The sequence below is a fragment of the Epinephelus fuscoguttatus genome, linkage group LG14 (assembly GCF_011397635.1).
Source record: "Epinephelus fuscoguttatus linkage group LG14, E.fuscoguttatus.final_Chr_v1".
NCBI lineage: Eukaryota > Metazoa > Chordata > Actinopteri > Perciformes > Serranidae > Epinephelus > Epinephelus fuscoguttatus.
The window spans coordinates 37252724-37280171 of NC_064765.1; the positions used below are offsets into that span (position 1 = coordinate 37252724).

The 27448-nt window shown below is 40.8% G+C and overlaps 1 protein-coding gene across 3 annotated transcripts in view; it reads left to right on the forward strand.

Annotated features, from left to right (window-relative positions):
* Positions 1 to 3030: 3030 nt before the first annotated feature.
* dicer1 (dicer 1, ribonuclease type III) overlaps positions 3031 to 27448 on the forward strand; it is a 57536-nt gene continuing 33118 nt past the window's right edge. For 2 of the 3 annotated variants that reach the window (XM_049596218.1, XM_049596220.1), the window contains exons 1-11: positions 3031 to 3161; positions 10897 to 10944; positions 11247 to 11360; positions 17347 to 17547; positions 19663 to 19825; positions 20032 to 20162; positions 20740 to 20874; positions 20978 to 21138; positions 21331 to 21499; positions 23258 to 23730; positions 26008 to 26140. In XM_049596218.1, coding sequence (XP_049452175.1) covers positions 17434 to 17547; positions 19663 to 19825; positions 20032 to 20162; positions 20740 to 20874; positions 20978 to 21138; positions 21331 to 21499; positions 23258 to 23730; positions 26008 to 26140 — 1479 coding nt within the window. In that variant the 5' untranslated portion in view covers positions 3031 to 3161; positions 10897 to 10944; positions 11247 to 11360; positions 17347 to 17433. The remainder of the gene's footprint in view (positions 3162 to 10896; positions 10945 to 11246; positions 11361 to 17346; positions 17548 to 19662; positions 19826 to 20031; positions 20163 to 20739; positions 20875 to 20977; positions 21139 to 21330; positions 21500 to 23257; positions 23731 to 26007; positions 26141 to 27448) is intronic. The other variant, XM_049596219.1, reaches the window with a different exon arrangement.

Below are 27448 nucleotides of genomic sequence, written 5' to 3' on the forward strand. Positions count from 1 at the left end.
GGCCAAAACCCACCAAGTAATGATACTGTTAATTTTATTGTCACATGATCAAATGGAGACTTGACATTGGATAACATCAACACACATATTACCCAGAAATCATCATTGCATATTAACCCTCCTGAGACCCTGTTTCTTCATACGAAGATCTCACATTTTGGGTTTACCGGATGTTGTACTTCATTCTACTTAACTTACACCTGTTGTCCTTGTTGATGGACACTTTTTTTGTGCCATCTAGTGGTAGTAAGTGCACAATACATGAATCCATGTAAAAACAAGATGGCAGCCATCTCTGCAAAGCCAGTCTGCAGCCGATCCAGACACAAAAGTGGACGAGAATCAAAACCTGATCCAGTTTTATGGTTGACACTTGTAATAATGTTTGTTGTTTGATATGGCAACAAATTTTAGCAATAGTAACGAGCTAAGATGCTGTTAATTAGAAAGTACTCATATAAAGACATCTGGACTTTATTGTCGTCTCATTTGATGACATTGGGACTTAATTATCTTCAACAGTGTTTATCTTTTTTATACTTATCGGGTCCTACTGATCACAAATAGCTAGGAGAAATTAAGAGTGCATGCCAAACAAAAGTCCGGGTCTCAGTAAGGATATGACAAAATACCAGTGGTTATAGTTAATTTATCATTTATGGGGGTAAGCATATATTTTATAATATATTTTGCTATAGATTGTTACTGGCTGTCTAGATAGATAGATAAATACATAGATAGCCTATATATCGTCTGCAGTGTTGCACTACAACACCCCTATAACCATGCACCATCACCATGCACAGATATTTGTACAAAGCACAGATCATTGTGCACAAATCATGCATATAGCTTACGTGCTTTAATGTACTGTATAAATAATCTTTTGATCTTTTGATTGCTTCAGACAAAGGACTCGTCTCTGTACTTGTTTTATTAGATCTTAGTGCAGCATTTGACACAATTGACCTGATGTTAAATTCAGACAAAACTGAAGTTATTGTTCTTGGCCCCAAACAACTCAGAGACTCTTTATCTGATGACATAGTTTCTCTAGATGGCATTGCTCTGGCCTCTAGCACTACCGTAAGAAACCTCGGAGTAACATTTGATCAAGATTTGTCTTTTAATTCTCATTTAAAACAAACCTCACGGACTGCATTTTTTCATCTGTGTAATATTGTGAAAATTAGGCCTATCCTGACCCGAAAAGATGCAGAAAAATTGGTCCACGCTTTTGTTACCTCAAGGCTGGAACTCTGTAACTCTCTATTATCAGGTAGCTCAGGTAGGTAGTAAGTCCTTAAAAACTCTCCAGCTAGTTCAGAATGCAGCAGCACGTGTACTAACAGGAACTAAGAAACGAGATCATATTTCTCCTGTTTTAGCTTCTCTGCACTGGCTCCCTGTAAAATCCAGAATTGAATTTAAAATCCTACTGTTAACTTATAAAGCTCTAAATGGTCAAGCTCCGTCATATCTTAGAGAGCTCACAGTGCCATATTATCCCACCAGAACACTGCGCTCTGAGAACACAGGGTTACTCGTGGTCCCTAAAGTCTCCAAAAGTAGATCAGGAGCCAGAGCCTTCAGCTATCAGGCTCCTCTCCTGTGGAATCATCTTCCTGTTACGGTCCGGGAGGCAGACACCGTCTTCACATTTAAGACTAGACTTAAGATTTTCCTCTTTGATAAAGCTTATAGTTAGGGCTGGCTCAGGCTTGTCCTGTACCAGCCCTTAGTTAGGCTGACTTAGGCCTAGTCTGCCGGAGGACCCCCCTATAATACACCGGGCACCTTCTCTCCCTCTCTCTCTCTCTCTCTCTCTCTCTCTCTCTCTCTCTCTCTCTCTCTCTCATATTCTATTACTGCATCTCACTAACTTGGCCATACTGCATGTCATTAACTCGGCTTCTTCTCCGGAGCCTTTGTGCTCCACTGTCTCTCAGATTAACTCATATCACAGCGGTGCCTGGACAGCGTGACGTGTGTGGTTGTGCTGCTGCCGTGGTCCTGCCAGATGCCTCCTGCTGCTGCTGCCATCATTAGTCATTAGTCATACTTCTACTGTTATTATACACATATGATTATTATTGTCACATATGTATACTCTCATATATTAATATATACTTTCAACATATTGTACCACAATAGCTGGAATTATAATTATAATATTATTACTTTCATTAATGTTGTTGTAAGCTATTATTACCATCTGTCCTGCATCTCTCTCTGTCTCCCCTTCTGTCTCATTGTGTCATACGGATTACTGTTAAGCTGATCTGTTTTGTACGACATCTATTGCACATCTATCCGTCCTGGAAGAGGGATCCCTCCTCAGTTGCTCTTCCTGAGGTTTCTACAATTTTTTTCCCCGTTAAAGGGTTTTTTTGGGGAGTTTTTCCTTATCAGCTGTGAGGGTCATAAGGACAGAAGGATGTCATGTGCTGTAAAGCCCTGTGAGGCAAATTGTGATTTGTGATATTGGGCTTTATAAATAAAATTGAATTGAAATTGAATATAATGTGTACACTGTATATGTAAGGCTTTGACTGTAATATGTGAATGCACCCTCTGGGAAGTAATAAGGTCTTGGTATTTTCTTTTTTTTCATATTTGTAATGCAGTAATCAACTTATAGTATTTGCTTTGCTCTACTTATCTGTTTATGATATATTTTATTTGAATGTCTGAATGCCATTTTGCAAAAATCAAGTGTTCCTGCACCTCATGTTTTTTTAATAGATTTTTGTTTGTTTAATAATAACATATAGAAATTCGTGCAATGTCAACAACAGCTGCTGAAATAAAATAAAATAAAATAATATGCAAGAGCAGTCCGACAACGGTTCCTTCAGTGTTTTCTCTTATGAGGCCGGTGGCGGTGGAGCTGTAACGTTAGAGACCTCCAGACTTTCAGCACATTACGAAGGGCATGGATTCTCGTCCACTTTAGTAGAACGGCGTGTCTGATTACGGATGGCAGTTACGGAGTTTGCGTTAATGTTTTGGCGTAGCAGAGGCCCGGGTGAAAGGAAGTGGTCCCACCGTGAACAAGTAGCTACCAAATCGGGGCAGCAAGACTGAATGGCAGTGAGGATATCCAACGAATGATTTGAAGCATTTTTTGCCAAGACTATCAATTGAAACACATACCCCAGGTGAGATTACGTACCGAATGATATGATTCGTCTTTCTGGAATAACGTTTCTCTCCTGCATGTGTTGGCCTTGCTAGCTGTTAGCAAGCTAGCAAGCTGCCTGGCTGACATGGTGATGGTGCATGGTGGCTGCAGTCACTGTCCAGACGTTGTGTTGCGTTACACGCTGTAAAATTTTGGTGAAGCCATGTTTCAGTTCTTTGGAAGTCACTCAGTCGGGACCAAGCAAGTACACTCAGACATAACGACATGCCTTTGACCACTAAAATAGTCAGGTCATTAATGTTAACTGGTTTCAGACGGGCGCGATCCGTTTGATTTAACATTGGCTAGCCATGCTAGGTTAAGTTACCCTGTTGAACGCTGCAAGAGGGTTTCCATTGCAGTTATGTGGGTCTTTGCCCAGTCGGTAACGCAATGTCAGAGGCTAATAGGCTATCTGAGACATTATTTGGTTTCTCATTTGTACTAAGTCTCTCCTTACAGCATAGTATCGGCTCCCGTAAACAAGCTGATTTGTCGTTTGGTAACGTTAACGTTAGCGCCCAGTTGTTTGTTAATGTACGCTAGCGTCACCGGTTCATACTTGGCCACCAGTAATGAGGCCAAGGACCTTCAGAGGCTTTGTTGCTCTTTAATGTGCAGGTAATCTTCTCTGGCAGGCATCTCCAAATATGTGTTGTTTTAACACTATAGTTGTGTATTGACTCAGCTTCTTATCTATAACGTCAAATGCTTGGCAGAAACAGAGCTGCTTAGGGACTGTTCTTTACTTATCAGAGGAAGGGGGTGGCAGAGTTATGAGTGTTTTTTTTACCCTCCTTAAAGCCACAAATATTTTTTTCTTGAACCTCCCTGAGTTACTTCAGAAAAATGCAAAATGCAGGACCCTTCCTCCACCAGAGAGTAGGTATTAGATTTTTAAAACTAATCCTTTGATGTGGAAATGTTAGAAGTTCACAGTTGGAGATGCAGTCTTGGAGTTGTAAACAGCCCTGGTTTTTCCACTCTTGTGCATGCTGGTTAGTTTGTGCAAGTGGTTTATTTTTGGCCATATTTTAAATGAGATGTGAAATAACGTGATTTTGATGAAACATAACTATTTAGAGCTTAGATTTGGTTATTATTATTTTTAATCTGATGGAAATGTTTGTTGCACATGATCCAACGATAATTTCTGTTTTTATAGTGTCTGGTTTCTGGTCAGTAAAATAAATAGGAAATACAGTACATTTAAATTTAAATTTGTATACCCCTCCCCTAAGCCAAAATGGAAAACATAAGTCCTCCCCAGTGTTTAAAAATGATTTAACATGCCTCCCCTTTTTGCACCTCCACCTCTTGCCTCATAAATAATGAACACTACCTTAGTTACTAATTAGCTAGCTAATGTCACTCACCATGGTCTCTTAGTAATTTGCAAATCTTGTTGAAAATCTAACAGTATTTTCTATTTTTACTGTTTCTGGCTATGATAAATGGTGTCATTTTTGGCTTTTTTTATTTAAAGAAAACATGCCCTTAAAAATTGAAAACACTGGGGAGGACTTATGTTTTTCATTTTGGCTCATAATCAACTGGTGAAAGTGGTATGTAGGCTATATATATGGTATGATACTTTAACATATGATTTGGCATAATGAAAGCATAGAGATTCAACAAGAGGGGTCCTGAAATGGATCCCTGTGGAACGGATTTGACGTATGACCGAGACTGATATGTCCACCTTTTCCCCCAACCTATTTTAGTGATCATCAAGTCTGTTCTGTAGTGTAATTAACATCATATTATGCATGCTTACTCTTATTTTGATGGCCCACTAGCAGATGGAGACATGAAATGCAATACTTTCTAATGTATGGAATATTAATTCATTGTGCAAATTAACAAAAAGCATGCTGGCTCTTCATTTTAAAGCCGATACTCGCCAGTACCGATGATGTGCCGATATTATCAGCATGTTGGTCGATCCCAATAGTTCATTTTAAGGCCAATATTGGGCGATACCACTGACCTACCAATATTATCAGCATGTTGGCTGATTTCAGTATTTCATTTTAAAGCCTTTATCTTCTGACCCTGATATTATCGTGTATCCCTAGTGCCATAAACTGCCCTTCTTTAGGAATAACAATATTTTCTATTTTTTCTGTTTGTGGCTATGATAAATGGTTTAACTTTGGGGTTTTTTTTTTTTTTTTTTAGAAAACATGCCCTTGAAAACTGGCAGTAAAATGAATACAAAATACGACCATTTAAAGTTTCATGCCCCTCACCTAAGCCAAAAGAAAAACACAAGTCCTTCCCCAGTGCTTAAAAATTATTTGACATGTCTGCACCTCCACCTCTTCCCACATAAATAATTAACAGTCCCTTGCTTATTAACTAGCTAGCTAATGACTCTCTGTGTTCTTTTATTAGTAACTTGCAAATCCTGTTGAAAATCCAACGATAATTTCTGTTTTTACAGTTTTTGGTTATGATAAATGGTGTCATTTTAGCAAGTTTTAAAGAAAACATGTCTGAAGGCATGTTTTCTTTAAATATTGACAGTAAAATAAATACAAAATACAGCCATTTAAAGTTGGATGCCCCTACCCTGAGCCAAAATAAAGCTAGTCTTTCTTCAATGCTTACATTTTTTTTGAGTGAGCAGTTTTTCATTCATCTTCATATTTTCAGTTTGAGGAAGGAAGCTGCTGATACAGTGTTAACATAATGGATTAATTATGTGTACTGTGTACGGGGAATTGTGGAAATGATCATACTGGCCCTGGGTTATAGGGTTAATAACAGCCATTGGGTATGATGCGGTGAAAATTAATAATTCTGGCTAATGTTGTGGACATTGAGTCCTGCATGTATGTCTAGCCTTGCATGATATAGCATGATATGCCAGAGAAACTTTGCTCTCTTTCTGGCAGCTGCAGCCAACCTTGTTTCGAACTGTGGGACAGTGGCAGGTGTGTTGGCATGTCAATATGAGTTCACAGGTGAGAACGATTAAGTCATTCAAACCTGACGTTAGGATCAATTTAAACCCCTTTCAGATTAAAACTCAATAAATGTTCTTACAATTTGATATATTGCTAGATTTGATTGCATTTCGTTGCCATGGCAGTCAGTCTACTTTGAACCTAGTATTTCTGTAAGTCTTCCTGCAAGACTTAAGCCTGTATCCAGCACAGTCACATTAACAGATACACTGTCTATGCATAGTGTTATGGTAAATATCAACAAAGTACACCTCGTAGTGGAAGCTTCTTAAGATGTGAATACATTTCACATACATAGGCCAGCTGATTAGTTCTTATGCAAATATGTTTGCTAAACAATCTTAGGAACAAAATCGAGTGAGTCTGCCATTTTTAAGGTAAGGAACAGAGGTTCTCATGTCTTCATGTCAGGTGTAGATGTTTGTGGAGCGACATAGAGATTAAGAACTGGCTGATGGTTTTATACTCTTGTTCAAGTGGCATGTTGTGTCACTGACTACGTTCACATGCACACTAACATTCCACCATTATTCAGAAGATGACAGTAGTCTGAATTTGATGCAGGTCATGTAAACAGTATATTCCGTTTAGATATTCCGAGTTGGGCCTTTTTCTGAATATAGCATATTCCGATTAAGAAGTGAGATATGATGGTATTATTTAGGTTTTAATAGCACTATTTTAACGTGTACAGCACATTGGGAATATGCTTCTTAATTGGGGTTATTACTAGGGATGTGCATGATAAGTTGTCTTAATGATTAAACATCCGACAGTTTGCAAAGTATGGCCTGTAATTTACCGGAGGCATATATGTACTATGTATAACGTAACGCTTACATTTTTAAGACAGTGGTTGAAGGAATGAAAGAGCGAGGCTGCGCTCACATGGTCCAACAAGTCAGCCACTGGTGGCAAACTATTTTGATGCAAAGAAGCAAAATGACAAGCATTCCCTCTTTCATATGCTGATGTGATAAACAACATGTTAGGGCACGTCAATAGGAGTGTGCACAGCTGCATGTAAATGGGAGTATCAGTGGAATATTCATTTTCATTAGCCATGTAAACAGCTTAGTAGGAATGTTTTTTATTATTGCTGTCACTGCCATATGGATATTTACAGATATTTGCCACTGATGATTATGTTATGCCGCTAATGTGAGTGATTTTTTTTTTTTTTTTTTTTTAATTTCCCCAAGGGGATAAATAAGTACATCTTTTTCTTCTGCCATCATATACAGGTGGCGTGCCACTCTGTTTTAATGTGCAATGCCCAATTTTTAGTCGTATCTGTCTTTGACAAGTGGTTTGTGAACTGACGTTCAACCAGCATATGGCACATGAAAACGATATGCTACTGTTAGTATTGGGGCGGCTGTGGCTCAGGAGGCAGAGCAGGTCATCCTCTAATCCCCAGCTCCTTCCGTCAGCGTGTCAGAGTATCCTTGGGCAAGATACTGAACCCCAAATTGTTCCCTATTGCTGCACCCAATTGGTGTGTGAGCGTGTGTGAATGCTTAACAGATGGTGGCACCTTGTATGGTAGCCTTGGCCACCAGTTTATGAATGCGTGCATGGATGGGTGAATGTGGCATGTGGTGTAAAGGTGCTTTGAGTGGTTAGAAGACTAGAAAGGAGCTATACCATCCCTTAACCATTTATTGTCCTTCCCTATACTCATCATATGGGGCTAATAGCTATGGATATCAGAAAAGTATAGCATTCATCAATACTCTTTCAGTATAACATCATAGCATGAGCTCCAGGTTTAAAAAAAGCTTTTACACAGCACCTGTCAATGGAACATAAGTACCATGTTTTTAGATGGCACAAAGCACCTGCACACCATTCTGGCACTTTTCCAAATGCTTTGAAAATTGCAGTCATCAGGCCTCTCCTAAAGAAGGGGAGTCTTTATGGCACTAGGGATACATGATAATATCGGCATTGGAAGATAAAGGCTTTAAAATGAAATACTGAAATTGGGCAACATGCTGATAATATTGGTAAGTCAGTCAGTGGTATCGGCCAATATTGGCCTTAAAATAAACTCTTGGGATCGACCAACATGCCAACAATAATGGTACGTCAATGGTATTGGCGAGTATTGGCTTTAAAATGAAGAGCCAGCATGCTTTTTCTGAATTAATATTACATACATTAAAAAGTATTGTATTTCACGTCTCCATCTGCTGGTGGACTATCACAATAAGAGTATGTGTGATATGCCAGCAAAACACCAATAATAACAATAACAGTAATATCAGCGACATGCCATTTAGAACCTGCATGTCACACTAAAACAAGAATGGCATACCATTAGCCACTGTTCAGTATTGGTGCTGCTGGATATCCGAAGATCTTTTTATGCCTCCGCGCCGGCGATATCTGTATCATTATGTTTTGGGGATGTCCATCTGTCTGTCGGTTGTCCCATGCTTATGAACATGATATCTCAAGAACACCCCACCTTTTTGTGAATGCAATATCTCAACAACGCCTCAGAGGAATTTCTTCAAATTTGGCACAGATGTTCGCTTGGACTCAACATTGAACTGATTAGTTTTTGGCGGTCAAAGGTCAAGGTCAGTGTGACCTTACACCTGTCTCATTGACAGACGTCCACTTGGACTTAAGAATAAACTGACTGGCATTTGGTGGTCAAAGGTCAAGGACAGTATGACCTCACAAAATATGTGTTTGGCCATAACTCAAGACTTAATATGCTTATATGACAAAACTTCACACAAATGTCTAATAGGATAAAATAATGAAGTGATGACATTTTATTTCCAAAGGGTCAAAGGTCAACTTCACTGTGACATCATAATGTTCTGCAAAAACACTTTTCTGACCATTACTCAGTGTCATAACTTAGGAACAGAAGGTGAGACGTAGGGTTGTCACGATACTAAAATTTCAAACTCGATATCGATACCCAGGAAAATATTCAATACTCAATACCATTTTCGATACAGCAGCAAAAAATTAAGAGGCATGTCATTTTTTAAATAAAGATCAGAACAGTAACATCAATGATAACAACAAAAAATCCCCCCAAAATAAATAACAACCAGAAACAAGATCTGTCCATACAAATGTATTTATCTACAGCCCTGTTTATTTTCTGTGCTTCTGGTGAATTGGCACCACACCAGCTGCTAGTGAGGGGCTGTACCTGCCGTCTGCAGCGTACTGTGTTCACTTCACTAAATATTTCCAAAGAGCGCTTTTTCCTTTATCATTTTTGACCAAAACTGGCTGCTCTGATCCTCCTGCAGCCGCGCTGGCCATATTACATACATACAACCATCGTTTTTATTATTATAATTATTATGGTATGGAGCAACAGAATAAAGTGATTTTTTTTTTTTTTTTAAACGTTGGAGGATGAAAATCCGACAAAGTGATCTCACCTACAAAAATAAACAGCATGTAAGGAGAACAGAATTTAACAGTCTGAGCTCAAATATGACGTACTGTCCATTTTTAAAGTCCTCTTATGGTTTTATTGCTGCTAAACGTAATGACATGAGCAGCAAGATTCTGAAGGAAAAGAATGTATCATAGTACAGTAGTTGGGATGTGGCTATGTAGGTTGAATGGGTTAAAGTGGTGACTTTTCTGGCACATTAGCACTTGAAAATAGGACAGTAATGTATCTTGGCATGGTGACCACACATCAAACTGTGATGACACCTGTCGCTGCCACCTGCTGTGTGGGCTTACACTGTTGCCACCGGTTACTTAACAGTTGTCAGTGTTGCATTATAGGTCCAGAGTTTATAGTCATAAATTTTTCACCAGGAGCTTGTTATTTTCTGGAACACTTTTGGTGGCAGCAATAAATTTATGTGACCCACCACAATTAAAACATCTGCTGCAACATTTTGATTTTCTATTTTTGGAGCTGTACCATTCAGTAGGCGCACTGCTGGACTATATACCATTCAGTTATTTATTGCTTTATTAATTATTGCTTTTTATTGCTCACAGCACAGAGAGTACTCTAGGCACAGACAGAGCAGAAGATCGCCAGGCGCAGTGAAAGTAAAACTTAACCGTTCATTGTGTTGGGTCTAAAGTCTGCTTTCACTCACAAACAGCTGCTCCTCTCATCCATCCATTTGATCTGATCAGCATTGATCGAATGACCGTTATCAGTTATCCACCCCATGACTTAAACTTCACAAACTGCTGCTGAGGAAAAAAGTAAGAGTTTCTCCTGTGCTGCGTTCACAGATCTGCAAAAACCTTAAAATTTTGAGAAGGGACACAGACTGATAAACAAGGACCCAAACTCCTCCAGCCACCTCAGCTGTCACCACACCTAGATTCTAATTCTGTTGACAGTTTGAACATTTAAAATTTGAAGGTAGTGTGGTCTTCGTTTTGGCTCTTACCAAGAAACCATCAGCTTAGATTTAAATAGCTGCTTGACTAAAGCGCCATAGATGAACATCATGTTGCGTTATGTTTTTAATCACCATTAAATGTGAGTGGCTGCATTATTCTAAAGCCTGGTGTGTTTGCTGCACCAAGCTGACTGCTGGGATTGGTTACAGCTGTGGGGCTCAGCAGTACTCACAGTAGAGTCATGTGCTGTGGTGGTGATTTTGGGATGTGTCAAAATGTGTTGAAAAGCTTGTCTCAGTCTGCTCAGTGCTACCTTCATCAGCATCTGGCACCCAGCAGTACCATACTGTTCTAATTCTGCTCTCTGCTTTGTTTGTGCAGAGCTGGAGGACCCAGTCACAATCCCTGCCACTTTCCATCTGTGTAAAGGTGAGATATTTTACCTGTGAGTCTTACAGTGCAGTCACAGTATCAGCACAGCACTAACCCACAAAGTGTCTGTGGAAGCCAAGATAACTTGAATGCTTCCTACATTTTATTTCATGATTGAAGAGGTTCTGGTTTAGGCTGGTATTTATGTTATTCAGCCTGTATCAGTTTCTATTGCTGCTTTCTACAGCCACAATCACTTTTACATTGTCGTTTATTTACTGTTGTATTGACTTCTGAACACCCGTGCCATGTCTGAAATCCATGATTACATGCTGTATTCTGTGTTTGTGGTTTCTCAGGTCTGTTTCCAACTAAATGTGGGGAAGCATCAGGAGCATCAGATTAAGAGATATTTTATCATGAAGCCCAGATTAAGTGTTGTCTGCTTATCCAGAAAGTCTCAGTTATTACCTGTAAGTATATTTTCTAAGGCATTCATTCTGTTACTTTAGTCCAGCCTATTCACCCAGGCTACGTTCACGTTACAAGCAAATGTGTCTCAAATTAGATTTTCTTTTGCTCTCACTAGGGTTGGGACTCGTTAGGATTTTAACGATTCCGATTCCTTACCGATTCCTTCTTAACGGTCCGATTCCTTACCGATTCCTCTTACCGATTCCTACATTATATTCATTATACTTGCTATACTTAAACAAGTATATAATAAACACAAATGCAATCATACAAATACAAAAACTTTATTCTAACTGTTGCACAGTACAATTAGATGAAAATACACATTTGTGTGTGGTGTGTATTTCAGATTTAGAGCTTGTATCATCTCCCTGAGAATATAGAACAACAGAAAGTGATTCTCTGATTTCTACAGTAACACTATTACCTCAAATTAACCACACCAATGTAATAAGAAATACTTATATGCATTCATGCTTGGGCACTGTTATTTACGTGACAACACCTGAACATAACACACACAGACACACATTGGCTGTTTGTTTCTATCTCTCCCCTCGCTGGAAGCGGTTCTCCCACTGCCAGCCTCCACCTTGATTAAACGCTGAAAATTAAATAAAAGAGGGAGACAGCTGTCTCCTATTTTATCTTATTTTGTTATATTTCTACCGCTCCCCTCGCTGGAAGCGTTGGACCTCCCGCCGCCCGCTCCCGCCTCCCGCTCCCGTTTCAAACACGGAGGTCTCCCTCTCTGGAGCACCCATGGCACACGCCCGGCCAGTTAAATAGCCTGTAACCATGACAACTGTGTGACACAAACTCGGTGCTTTAGTGATTAGATAATGTCGGGCTCGGTCGGGTTCGGACAGAAATATGCGGCCCGTGCCGCACTCTAATGCAAATGCACGTGACGTGTTTTTTATTTATTTATTTTTTTTGGACCTGGTTCCAAAAAAGAACCGGATCCGGATCCCAACCCTAGCACTCACGTGAAACATATCGCATCTTTCAGAGTAGTGTGCACACACAAATCAAAATGTTTTCCATCAGATCTCGGCCACTTTCATATAGGGTCCTAAATCTGACATATATTTGATTTTTGCCATGTGACCACTGTGAGAACGGTCATATTGGAATTCATGTGTTTTTCCCATACATCCATGTTTTTTCCATGTCAGACTTTACTACGCAGATGCAGATCACTCACCATACGGTCAGTACATTTACATGACATTAAAGAAAATTGATTCATTGTGTTAGTCTCACTAAAACCAGACCCAATCAAATTTCTCAAAGTTGGACTAACACACCCAGATACTGCAATTAGGAGTCAAATTATTCCTGTGTGTATGCATGCAGTTGGACCAAAACTGGCCGAGGCGCTTTGTGCGTACTCCGCACTTTCCGACCCTGGCTTTGACCTGGAAGTCAAATAGCATGAAATGCATAATAGAAGAAGAAACTGGTAACCACATGGTGAAATCTACATCCAGAGCCATGCATTTTTGGCCGGACGAGGAGACACAGTTCATGCTGTGTCAGCTGACAGAATTAAATATTTAACAGCACAGACAAAATGTACAGAGCTGTTAAGTTATCCGCCACGGTACCAGTTTGGCTAGCTAACCGTAGCTAACTTTTTTGTTGACGCTTTGGTCTGTGACGTAATAGGTCAACTGGAAAAAGGTCCAGTACTAACAAACTGAAAGGGGGCATATTGCCACCTATGGTAGCGGAGTCTGACATACTTCTGTCAATAAATCGATTCCCCTCCCGTGCTTGTGTACTGGGACAAGGACAGTAGTCCAATTAAATGGCCTTGTTGAGCTATAACTGTAACTCCACTTAACTGTGTATGGATACGTACTAAGTTTTGATACAGTCTGCTGAAGCTACAGGAAGCTGCTGTAAATATACTGCAGCTGCAGTAGGCTACCCCAGTCTCCAGCCAATAGAGACTGCCTGACTCACTCTGACAGGGTCAGCTTGCCTACATGTTGTGACGTCACTAGGGCTGTAGTCAACCAAAGAAAATCTTAGTCATACATAATCTTCAACTAATCAATTAGTTGTAAGCATTTTTACTTCTGCGGTGGTGTGTCTGTGTCACTCTGCAGTTACTGAAAAAATGAAAAAACCTCGCACACTGCAGGGCTCCTGTTTAGTGAGATTTATTTCACCTAGTCTGCAGTTACACCTCCAAAACACTAGTTGGCGGTGGATGACTCTGTTAAGTTTTGTAAAGTTTAGTTGATTCAAAACACACATTAAATATTGCTTAATAGAGACAATTTCAAATACAAGTACGCAAATCAGCTTCAGTATAAATTAGGGCTGCACGATTAATCGTAATAAAATGGTGATCTCGATTCATATGCATATGCGATCTAATTTTTCAGTGACGGCAATTCTACCAGCCCTGCGCATGCTGGGAGTCGGGACATCTGCATGAAAACAGGTGCTCCCAACGATGCAGCGTTATACCATGTGATGCAGAGCGACAGCTGGCTGGCAGTTTGGAAAGCAGCGAGACGGGGGAAACACACTGCTCACTGTAGCCTCAGTTTGTGCCTCATACAGATCTGCTGGTAAAGTTAACTTAGCTTTAGCAAGCGTGATAAAAGATGGCAGAGAGGCGACGTTGTGCAAATAAACCAAAGATTTATTAATTTTCTGTAGCAGTAAACACATGGGCCGATAACAAATGTGTTCACTAACTATGCTAAAGTTTTACAAGCTATTCAGGGCCGCCTATGATAACATTAACATGACAAACAGCAAGGCTACGGCAAGTTAACGTACTGACACTCCTCAGACACACACACACACACACACACACACACACACACACACCGGACAGCCTCTCAGTTCTTAGCCGCTAACGTTAGCTCATGTACAACACAGGTACCACACAGACAGTTTTACAAAGGGTTATAATGTGCTTCTAGTGACTGTCAAATTGCCAGCGAAAGTTGTTTACACTACCTGCTCTCATGGGACAAAAATCCTCTTAGAAGAAAGACGGATCACTCTGTTCTGCCGCCAGAACAAAGTGGGAGGCAAAGATCCTCTCTGAGGAAGAGGGCTCACTTTGCTGCAGAGTTCACCAAAATGTTTTTTTTGTTTTTGTTTTTAATAAATTTAACACACATTAAAGAACATACAAGATCCTGTAGAGAATTAATACATATAATACAATACAATAAACATTGTCAAAAAAAATATTGGGGATTTATGTAAAAATATCCATAGAGACATATAAATAATTATAGAATTAAAGATATGTAGGCTATGTTAGGTGAATATTCCTGTCAAATGCATCGTGTTGAAACGTTTAATTTTGACTTAATTCCAGGCCTGGAATACCTACCTCAGAAAAATGTTGTTCAACATTGATATTATTGTTAAAATTGTTCAAAAGCTATAAGAGAAGACAAGAGACAAAAGCTAAAACAGGAGTGTTCCTTCTCTGCTGACCAAGAAAGATCATAGAAAAATAGTCAACCAAGTGCAATGATCTCCTCCAAGATAATATTTGCCACTTTGTGTGCAGTAAACAAAAAATTCTGGATGTTTTCTTGTCAACATGATCTTGACTTATTTATCCATGCTCCGTGCTGCTCTTTGACCTGACCTGAACTGACCTGCCCCGTACGTGACCTGAGGTTATGTCACACATGCATAATTAGGCTACAGTTGTCTGGGTGTGCAAAGGTGAAGTGCGCTGGTCCTTTTATGACTGCTTCAGTCATTGGAACAGAAGGCAAATTGCAGAAATACTTTGTCATACAAAATTTGATGGAGTGTCAACTGGACAATATGGAGATATTTGCATCTTGAAAGCCGGACTACAAATGTGGATAGACAGGGAGAAACACATGCAAACCTAAGATGTGGTAAGATACGATATTCCTCACTATATGAGGTGACTGATAACAAGATCTGTATAATGGATTGTAAAGAAATTCGTCAGGTTTTTATTTTGTAGACAATTGATCTGGATTTATAGTGTGATGGGATGACAGCACAATGATGTGTGTGGTCCTGCGCTTTCATGTGATATGCGTGGCATTTCTGTGCGAGCCTGTGTTCATGAGTAATCCATCCAAGAGTAATGTGTGTGCAAAGCTGTATGAAAGCTCTGTTATACATCATTTTAGTGTAACTTTATCAATTTTTTTGGACTTTGGACTACCAACAAGTAGGGCTGCAACGATTAGTCGACTAATCGATGACTAATCGACTATTAAAATAATGGGTGACTATTTTAGTAGTCGACTAATCGGTTTGAGTCATTTTTCATAGAAAAGTACTATAAAAGTACCCCAAAATATTCTCATTGCAGTTTCTTATGTTCAAATATTGGCAGCTTTACACACTCTCCCATGACGGTGAACTACAACCCTTTGGCGTGAGTACGAAACAAGACATTAGATGACATAATTTTGGGGTTTGACAGGCTGGCATTTAGCAACATTTTAACACATTTTTTGGTAAAATGATTAGTCGACTAATCGAAGAAATAATCGACAGATTAGTCGACAGTGAAAATAATCGTTAGTTGCAGCCCTACCAACAAGTGGTCTTGTTGGAAAGCTGTGGGTCTGCTGTTTCACGTGATATGAGTGGCTTCTCGCTATGACGAACAGTTGCAGACAAAGTCCACAGAGAAGAACAGGTGTGAATTTGGACGCACGCTGCGCCCATAGGGTTAAGGTGGGAATATCGCGCCATTAGGCTGCCTCACTGTTCTACATAAAAACTACGATTGTAGAATGTGGGGGACAGAGTGGTTTTGCCTCTGAGCCAGGAATGGGCGTAGTAACAGCACTGAATCAATGACTGTATAAACAGGACAGCTGGCAGGACGGGATCATGGGTGGCACAGGTGTGACAGTTGGATGACATGTTGTGTGTGTGACTTACTGCTGGGAGATTTAAGAAGTAGCTGCTAGCAGTTAACAGCTCCTCTGGCAGCAACACAGCGTCTCTCCCTCAACTCTCTGGCCGTGCACACATGGGAGTCGGTGTAATGTAAACCATGTGACGCTCGCGGCTCGACAGTGAACTACATATATGTAAATGTGCAATAGTTATGGTAGCATAACAACTTGTCGCAGGTTACACAGGTGATGATTAGAGGAGAAATGGGAGAGCATAAAGGTCCAGGTGGACAAAAAAAACCAACTCAGTAATTTAGGATTTTGCTAAATGAGAAGGAAATCACCCGTTGATATATATAGATCCCAGGGTAAATGTTTTGTATTTGGGAGCTGTTAAAATATATAATTTGTGGTAGATTTTATTTTGTTGTACTATTAATATTCTGAATCTCACTCTAAATAACTCTTGTTTACAAATGAAATGGGAGATCGTTTTTCTTTAGTTTTTACTAAATATTTGAAAGCAGACTGTTAGGTTGACATGTAAAACTGTATCACTTATTTTGTTGCAATTCTGGGTTCTTCAGTTACATTTTTTCTAATTTGTCATATCATTAAGAATATCGTTATCGCAAAAATACCTTGAAATATTATACTAATATTCTAGGGCCATATCGCCCACCCCTACTTCAAACATGAATGTGAACAATCTTGGCAAAAAAAGATCAGATCTGGGGAAATAATTAATGAGCATTAAGCCCTGTAATGTGAACGTAGTTTAAGTAATCTTATCTTTTAGCACTTTTGGTCTCAAGCTTGAAACAAGCTATTCTCAATCTCTAAACAAGCTATTTTTGATATCTTAACCAGATGTTTTAGGCTGCAAGAAAGCTCAAAGCAAGGTGTTCTCACATTCTAAAGAGGCTCCAAACAAGTGGTTCTCAAGCTCTAATAAATCTCTAAACATTGTTCTAGGCACTGTCTCTAGTCAATTAACTGTGACAGAAGGTCTTTGTCAAAGGCGATGGAGACTGCGTGTGCGTAGACTGCTGTAACTACTGTCTACAGCACATTAACATAGCACTCTCATCTCCCTTGCCAGTGAACTTGTGAAAAGAAGAGGATGATGATATGAGATAAAGTGGACAACCGGAGGAGCCCAGCCCCCTCACCTCCACCTCTTTGAAGCATGGCAGGCCTACAGCTTGTCACCCCTGCCACTTCACCCATGGGGCCTTTCTTTGGCCTGCCATGGCAGCAGGAGGCTATCCACGATAACATCTATACACCTAGGAAATATCAGGTAAGAAGGCTGTTGTCTCTGGGTTTTCCCTGGAGGTTTCAAGACAAAGCTGGCAAAGGCTGGAGAACGTGCATGGCAGGCTCAGCTTACACAGTTTGTGCTTGCACCTTCAAGACACCAAGAATAATACCTATAACTATAACTACAAAAACACCATTTAAAAGATTGTCCTAACTGAACTGGATGGCTGAACAAACACCACAACTTAAACTACAACAACAGACAGACAATATTGGTGGGATACCTTTCAAAGTGATATGATGAAGGACAGGACCACAGACAGCCGATCAAAATCCAAATTAATTTACAGGCTGTCAGCCCTTTCTTGGCGCCACTGTTTACACATTATCGTGAATCAATGTGCATGCATTATCGTTATAGCTAATGGTAATGTTCTCAGTGTGGACGGCCCTTTATAGCGTTTGCTTTTTTTTAAATCAACATGATGTGAGGGATTGGCTTTTTTTGTGGAGTACACCATCCCATCAGATGTTTTCCACAGCCGTGACTTTTAGGCCAACATGCCATGACCAGATAAACACTGGTCTGATGACCAGATAAAAAATTAAGGAAACACTTAAATCACACATCAGATCTTTATGAACGAATTATTCAAGTTGAAAATCTTAAATGAGCTATATGTAAGAAATCTAAAGCAAATAGTCGTAAAATCCTCCTAATATGTCACAGAGACTAAGGAATAATGTTCATATAACATACTGATCTCACCGACAACAATAGTACAGCCAGAATATTTGCATCTAAAAAGTTTTTTTGCAGTCTGCAAATCATGTTTATGTTTTGAATTTGTGTTTTGGCCTGTTGCGCCACCCACCGCCGTCTACCAGTCACGCAGTCAGTCGAGTCTCAGCATCAGTTACAGTTACGACTGAGCTACAGCAGCACGGCAAGCAGCGTTAGCAGTGTCCCAGTACATAGCATTAGCAGCCGGCTCCTCCTCAGCTGTATCCCGGCAGCAGCGTTAGCAGCAGAGAAGCCGGACTTGCTCGAACGGTCCGCTGGAAAACCAAAGATCAAGGACGCGGCGACGTGGCCCTGCCATGGCAGCCGCCCGTGGGCAAACAAATCAGTCTCCAGCAACCTTGAATCCGTAGGGGAGGGAGGGCGGACACGACTCACAGCAGTATTTTGAATTTGAGTGCAGTAACCGTTTTGGCCACATTCTTACATACAGCGCCTTAACTGATGTACATTGTATAATATGTTGAGAACAAAATGACCTAATAATAGTTATTATAATAATAAGAATATTACTAATAATAATAATGGTCAGTGGAAACCAAAATCAGTAACCCATCGAGGGCTTAATTCAAAATCACACCAAAAATCAAAGTAAAAATTAAAATCCCAGCCTGATCCAACTTCTGTGAATTTTGTCATTGGCATCTTATAATATGACTCAATAGTGTGTATGGCCCTCATGTGCCTGTATGCACTCCTGACAGTCTATGGTGGTACTTGGCGGCGTTGGATGCACTGATACATAACGTCACATAGGTGCTCAATTGGATTTAGGTCCCAGTTCATCCCAGTACCTAACAGCATCCAGGGTACTGTTGGCTATGACATAGAGGTCTGTGCAACCCTCCAAGGATATGCCCCAGACCATCACTGACCCACAGCCAAACAGGTCATATGCTGGATGATATTACAGGCAGCATAACATTCATTACGGTGTCTCCAGACTCTTCCCCGTCAGATATGCTCATTGTGAACCTGCTCTCATCTGTGAGGAGAACAGGGCGCAGATGGGGACCTGCCAATTCTGGTGTTGTGATGTGAATGCCAATCGAGCTGCATGGTGCTGGGCTGTGAGCACAGGTCCCACTAGAGGATGTTGGACCCACATGTTCTTAACAAATTATACAATGTACATCAGTAAAGATCTTCAACTTGAATAATTTAGTCATCAGGATCTAAAGTGTGAGTTAAGTGTTCCCTTAATTTTTTGGAGTAGTGTGTAACAGAGAAAAATGGCAAATTTAGAGCGATTCATTGCTGTAGTTTTGTTCTCTTGGATTAGTATTGTATTCATTTGAGCGGACACTTTCCTTCCTCAGCTTACTGTCTGTGAACCTCTACTCTCCTCCACAGGTAGAACTTCTTGAAGCAGCTCTTGAACATAATACTATTGTCTGCTTGAATACTGGCTCAGGGAAGACCTTTATTGCAGTACTTCTAACAAAAGAGCTCTCCCACCAAATCCGTGGACATTACCAAGAAAATGCGAAGAGGACTGTTTTTCTGGTGAACACAGGTACCTGCAACACACAACACCAGCTGTTGTTTTTGATGCACCACAGAAGTTTCTGTGTGCTTTGGTGTGCCATTTTGTGAACTATAAAATACATTTGGAAAGTGGCATTGTTCATTCACCCAGCTCATTGTTCATGTAAATTGAAACCCATGGAATAATTAAACTTTTTGAAGTAGTTCATTGTTTGTGTGTTCTACATTGTCCAGCTTTGTCTGTAGTTCAGCAAGCAGCTGCAGTCAGGACTCACTCTGACCTCCAAGTGGGAGAGTACACAGATCTGGAGGAGACCTCAGCATGGACTGACCAACGGTGGAGTCAAGAGATAATCGAGAATCAGGTGTGCCTATCATTCTCATTGCCTTTGGCAATGTTTGTCTTAATAAGTCAACACCAGCTTCATACTATAACCCTGATTCCAAAAAAAGTTGGGATGCTGTGTAAAACCTAAATAAAAATAGAAAACAGTGATTTGCAAATCCTTTTTGTTTGTCTGTCCCTGGTAAAGTTATGTCAGGTTTAACAATAGGCAATGGTGGTTGATTAATACAGGTGGCCTTAGTGGTCTAGCTATAAAAAAACATACACTATTAATGTTTGTTCCAATTTCAGCACAGTCACATGCACCATGATCAAGCAGCCACCTCAAAGGGTGCACAGTCCAACCGCGTTTGGGTTACACTCAGTTCTGTACATTTTTCATATTTAGTTATTTTCATTACAGTTATGTTGGATGTAAATTTTAAACTAGGTTTGAAAAGCCTTGTTGCATTGTTATACTGTGTTGTCCTATTGACAATGGGGTTTGACTCAGGACTCTTAAGTCGAATTGTTGACTTTCAGTGTCATAGTCAGACTGAATAATGCTATGGTCACTGTTGATAATAACATTCTTTTCCCTCCTGTCACTTCTACAGGTGCTGGTCATGACTTGCCACATATTCCTGCACGTTCTGAGAAATAAAATCTTACCGTTGTCTAAAATCAACTTGGTGGTTTTTGATGATTGTCACCTGGCCATCACAGACCACCCTTACTGTGAGATAATGAAGGTGAGATTTTGGTTGCAAGTGAAATTCATGTTTCTTTGCAGGACTGGTAAACACTCATTCCAGAGAATAGTGAATGACTTTGCTCTCCTTTCTCTCTCTGTAGCTGTTTGAGGGCTGCTCCTGCAGTCCTCGTATCCTGGGTCTCACAGCCTCCATTCTGAATGGGAAGTGTGATCCGTCAGAACTGGAGCTGAAGATCCAGAATCTGGAGAGAATCCTGAAGAGCAACGCTGAAACTGCCACTGACCTTGTGGTCCTGGACAGGTACTAAAAGTGATTATATACCAGAGGTGAACAACTTCATCTACAGATTTTTGAAAGTTACAACAGCTTCGTAAAATTACTCCATGAATGAAAATCAATGACAGCAATAAATTGGCATCCAATAATAGTGACCCATAGATGTATCCTGAAGTCTAAACTTGTGCTCTGTTTTTTGTTTTGTTTTTTTCCCAGATATGCCTCCCAGCCCAGAGAAGTGGTGCTGGACTGTGGTCCCTATGTTGATAAGAGTGGCCTCTCTTCCTGCCTTCAGGCAGAGCTGGATGAAGCTCTCCACTTCCTGAATGACTGCAACATATCTGTTGCCAGAGAGGACCGGGACCCCACGTTCATCTCCAAACAGGTTAGAGCCGTGTCATTATTTGATCCTATGATTTTCACTTTCTTTTATGCCTCCGCTCCAGTGATAGCCATGGCTGGAGGCATTATGTTTTTGAGTTTTCCATCCGTCTATCCGTATGCAAGTACATCCGTCTGTCTGTCCGTCCATCCCGTCCTTGTGAACACAATATCTCAAGAACACCTCAAGGGAATTTCTTCATATTAGGCACATATGTCGTCTTGAACTCAACAATAAAATGATTAGATTCTGGTGGTCATAGGTCAAGGTCACTTTGGCCTTGTCTGTCTTATTTTTGTGAATGTGAGATCTCTAGAACGCCTTTGGCAATTTCTTAAAATTTGCCACAAATATTCACTTGGACTTAACAATGAAGTGATTAGATTTTGGTGGTCCACGGTCAAGTCCATGTGACGTCATCTGTCTCAGTCTTGTGAACGTGATATCTCAAGAAAACCTAGAAGGTTTTCATCAAATTTGGCACAAATTTCACTTGGACTCAACAATGAACTGACTGGATTTTGGTGGTTGAAGATCAAGGTCACTGTGACCTCATCCAGTGCATTCTTGTGAATGCAATACCTCAAGAAGGCCTTAATGGAATTTCTTAAACTTTGACTCAAACATCCACTTGGACTGAAGAATAAACTATTTTGTGGTCAAAGGTCAAGGTTGTTGTAACCTCACAAAATATGTGTTGGCCATAACTCAAGAATTCATGTGCTAGTTATGACAAAACTTCACACAAATGTCTGATAGGATAAAATAATGAAGTGATGACATTTTTTATCCAAAGGGTCAAAGGTCAACTTCATTGTGACATCATAGTGTTCTGCATAAAACACTTTTTCCTGGCCATTATTCAGTGTCATATCTCAGGAACAAAAGAGGAGACATTTGATGAGATACTGATTTGGTGACACACACCTTGGGTTCCCACCTTGACACTGTGCTGATTGTATAGAGCTTCTGTGCTGTTGGGGGGTCAACAGGTGTAAAGCATCTATGTTTTCACAGACATCAATGTAAACTGTAAGAGAAAGTTGACTGGTGTGTGTAAAACAAATGTGTTGACTGAACTATACTTGGCTCTGATGCAGTTGACTGGTGTGTGTAAAACAAATGTGTTGACTGAACTATACTTGGCTCTGATGCAGTTGACTGGTGTGTGTAAAACAAATGTGTTGACTGAACTATACTTGGCTCTGATGCAGTTGCCTGTCTCTGTCTACAGTCACCATTCTGTAGCCTCGCTCAATGTCCCGCCCACAATGCTATCTGATTAGTTACATGTCCTAAGTAATAGTGAAAGCTACTGTGTCACAGTGACCAAAGATCTTATAAACCAACTCAAAGCTCCATTGTTAGTCTTTCTCTTTTGTTTTCCCACTTTCTCTCTTTGTCTTACTTTGTTTGACAAGTTGTCCTAATCTTGATACTACTGTCAACAACTGAGTGCTCACAGTGTGAGTGAGTGCTGTAGAGAAGCTGTAGCAGCCTCAAGGCTTGCGTTTGACCAGTCAGTGATGCCATGGTAGTCCCTGGTTCGTTGGAAACTCCTGCCACTGAAGCACTGACTTATTGGTGAGAAGGAATTATGCGCTAAGTGCTAAATTTAGCAATCTATTGACCTATTTTCCTCAGGTCAATACGCAGTCATGCGTCATGGGCTCATGAAAAGGTTGCTGGAAAGGTTCCTGAGGCTTTAAGTAAGAAGAAAACAAATCAAACTGCTGTTGACACTGTCTCTGTCCTCTCCAGGTCCTCAGTGACTGCCTGGCTGTGCTGCAGGTGCTGGGACCCTGGTGTGCAGATAAGGCAGCAGGCATCATGGTGCGGGAGCTCCAGAAGTACATCAAACATGAGCAGGAGGAGCTCAACCGCAAGTTTTTACTCTTCACTGACACCATCCTGCGCAAAGTGCATGCACTCTGTGAGGAGCACTTCTCTCCTGCCTCGCTGGATCTCAAGTTTGTCACCCCCAAGGTCCTCCGGCTGCTCGAGATCCTGCATGAATACAAGCCCTTTGAGCGGCAGCAGTTTGAAAGCGTGGAGTGGTACAACAACCGCAACCAGGACAACTATGTGTCCTGGAGCGACTCCGAGGACGAAGATGAGGATGAGGAGGTGGAGGCCAAAGAGAGGCCCGAAGCCAACTTTCCCTCACCGTTCACCAACATCCTCTGTGGGATCATCTTTGTGGAGAGGAGGTACACAGCTGTCGTCCTCAATCGGTAGGTCTTTGTCATCTTTATGGTTGTTGGCCCTGTGCTGTGCGAGTTCTACTTACTGTACACAGAAACATTGACTTTTCTTTAGTTTATCTAACTGTACTCAATGTGATTGTTGGTGGCCTTTAATGTGAAGTTACTAGCCTTTGTCTGTTTTCTTTTTTTATGCCTCCATGCCAATGATAGCCATAGTTGGAGGCATAATGTTTTGGGGTTGTCCTTTCATCTGTCTGTACGTACATATATACATCTGTCGGTTCCATCCTTGGGAACATGATATCTCAAGAATGCATCAAGGGAATTTCTTCAAATTTGACACAAACTTCTACTTGGACTTAAGGATACATTGGTTAGAATTTTGTGGTCAAAGGTCAAGGTAAGTGTGACCTCACAAAATCTGTTTTTGGCCATAACTCATGAATTCATGTGCTAATTATGATAAAACTTCACACCAATATCTAATAGGATAAAATAATGAAGTGATGAGATTTTGTATCCAAAAGGTCAAAAGTCAACTTTAATGTGACATCATAATGTTCTGCATAAAACACTTTTCTGGCCATTATTCAGCGTCATTTCTCAGGAACAGAAGGGGAGACATTTGATGAAATACTTAATTGGTGACACTAATCGTGGGTGCCCTCCTTGAAACTGTGCTGATTGTATAGATTTTCTATGCTGTAAGGGGGGAAGATGTGAGTGATGGACAGTGTTGGGTAAGGGTTACTTTAAAAGTAATCAAAGTACGTAAGTAACTCAATTACTTTAAAAGTACTTCCAACGTTACTCCCTGAGAAAAGTAACTCAAGCACTTTTAAAGTACTTTTGAGTATTCTACATTTCCTATTGGGCAATGGACCACAGGGCGCTAAGCCTACATTTTTTTGTCTCCAAAATTAAAGTTATGGACCACTTGCCCTTCACTGAGATCCAGTTCTCCCATCACAGCCGTCACTTTGACCAGTAGAAACACAGAACGATCTGCTGCCGTAGACAACTGTATGACAACAACACCCCAGCGTTTTTCATATTTCCTCTAGGGATGTTACCACACAGAGTAAAAGGGGAAATGATGGTGTGAAACAGCAGAGGCACTTTGTCAACCCACTGAGTTAATGTTACTATCATTAGCATCAAGCTAGCAAACAATGGTACATCCTCACGGTCGGACATAAAGTAATAACATTAACAAATAGCGGCAGGGCTTTTACTCACCACAACTGCAGAGGCTCCCAGCTTCATTTGAAACAAACTACATTATAGACGGTCCGTTATTTATTAATCCCTGTGTGTTTATATATTTACTTTTTATCCGATCCGCTGTCTTTGTAAAGTTAACATATCGCACCGTCATTTCAAACTCAACACTTGTTTCAAATTAAAAGCCCCTTATAACCTCGGCTGAGAGAATCCCTCCATTTTCTAAATAGACTTTTATTCTGAAACATTTGTCAGAACTTCCTGTGGAAGATACAGTAGCTTGATAGTTTACTTATGGTGCTTCAAATGAAGCTCCTGCCATCTGCTGGCACTTTTAGGTGACTACAACAACATGTCGGCTGGCACATGAACAGACACACAGTGACTCAAATAATAGTGAAAGTAATAAAAACTAGGACAAGAATAACCCGATGACATCACACACGCCATGAACGACGACTGGGGATAATTGGTGAGTACCAGCGTGTAGAGTGTACCAGGCATAATGCAAGTCCTGAGTCTGAAATATGTCTGTCAGCCAGTCCTACTCCACCTATTGAGACGTAGACAACGGCAGCATTTCTTCTACCACGTAGCTAGCCACAAGCTCCGTGGCTTCTGTCAGACTGATAGGTTTAACGTTATCTCCGTTATTAGAACCAAACGACAGTCATTGCTGTTTCGGAGCTGAAGGACCAGCGTTCTAAAAGTAACAGAAGTAACTGATGTCTTGTTTGAAAATGTACTTAAGTATTTGATTACTCAAACAGCAAAGTAACGCGTTAGGTTACTCGTTACTGCAAAAAGTAATCAAAGTACTGTAGCACGTTACTTTGTAACACATTATACCCAACTCTGGTGATGGATCCATAATTTCACAGACATGGATGTAAACTGTAAGAGAAACTTGACTGGTGCGTGGAGGCATACAACCGCAGGGCCGTAATTCTAGCTTAACTAGAGCCTTTTTAACACAGAACTCAAGAGGTCTGCTGTGAAGCTTTATGCATGCAGAATAATTGACTAATTGTTTTAAGAAGAATGATGGTCTCTGACATGCTGTGTGTGCTTCTTCCTCAGTCTGATCAAAGAGGCGGGGAAGCAGGACCCAGAGCTGGCTTACATCAGCAGCAACTTTATCACGGGTCACAGCATCGGCAAGAACCAGCCACGGAACAAGCAGATGGAGGTGGAGTTCAGGAAACAAGAGGAGGTATACAGACAAAAAGACGATGTGGACGTATTAGACAGTGGAGACACCAGCCTCTCATTCCTATTGCCATTCACATACATGCATACAGTTTCTGGCTGCTACGTTGCGTTCCTGTGGTTTCTTGTCTTTCGTGGACAATTGAGTTACAGTACAATAAGGTTTTGATTTGGGATCAATAATTGTCTCCCTAACTCGAGAGTCAGCAAGCAGGCCATTATCTGGCCAGGAGCAGCTGAGATTTTCACTACAATGTCAATAGCTGGTCCACCTTAACAGTTTACCTTAAGGCCCTGACACACCAAGCTGTTTATGGACCGTCAGTCAATGTTGGGCTGTTGGTGAGCATCTCTTGCCGTTGTCGGTGCAGTGTGTCCTGCACTGTTGGCCCCAGCTGGAGCTAGTTGGCTTTTTTTCTCTCACAATTTAGCATAATGAATCTGCGTTGGCTAATGAAATCACTCTGATTGGCAGTTCAGCTCAGAGCACGAGCAGATAGATTCAAGTAAGAAATGTAAACAAAGAGCTAAAGTAGCGAGAGAGTGAGACCAAAACAAAATTGTTATTGGAGGTAAGATTGTTTTTCTTCACTGAGTGAAGTCAGTCACTGAGCTCTTTTGCAGAAACATTTCCTGATGGTTCGTGTTCTGGTTTACTGGTGCACGGTTAATATGCTCTGTTAGTGCAACATTCAATTGTGTTGTTAATGTGCTAACTGGCTAACTAGCGTCATGACAGTATTTCAGTTTCCCTTTTTGGATGATGATTACAGACTACTGCCATCTGCTGGTGTGGAGGGGTATGTCCTCTCATGCAAGCGCAGAACATACACACTTGCTGGCTGTCAGTTTGGTGTGTTCATGTGCAACTTTTTGGCCGAGACATTGTGAAGTCGGGCAATGCAGCAGGGAGCTCTCAATGCCGTAAGTTCTCTGAAGTCATATTGATGTGTCTGGGCCTTTAAAGGAGCCTGAGAATGTCCATCTTGCACGGGGCGTCTAAACTGACAATTGAAACACGAGTCAGCACGGCAAGTCAGCACGGCAGGATTTTCCGGTGCAGCAAAGAGTGACCGCGGTGAAGGCCCACAGTATTGTATGTATGCTACTGCGGTGATTTTATTCATCTCACAGGCTGATTTAGTGTATCACGTGCAGTTTATAGACCGATGTCGCACTGTAGCCTAATTAACATACAGATCAAACAGAGTAGCAGCACTGTGTCTCTCTGTGTGTTGCTGGAGAACTTCTGGGTGAGTGCATGGGGCGGAGCTGTGCGGAGAGTGTGAGAGAGGAGAGATGCACAGTGGTA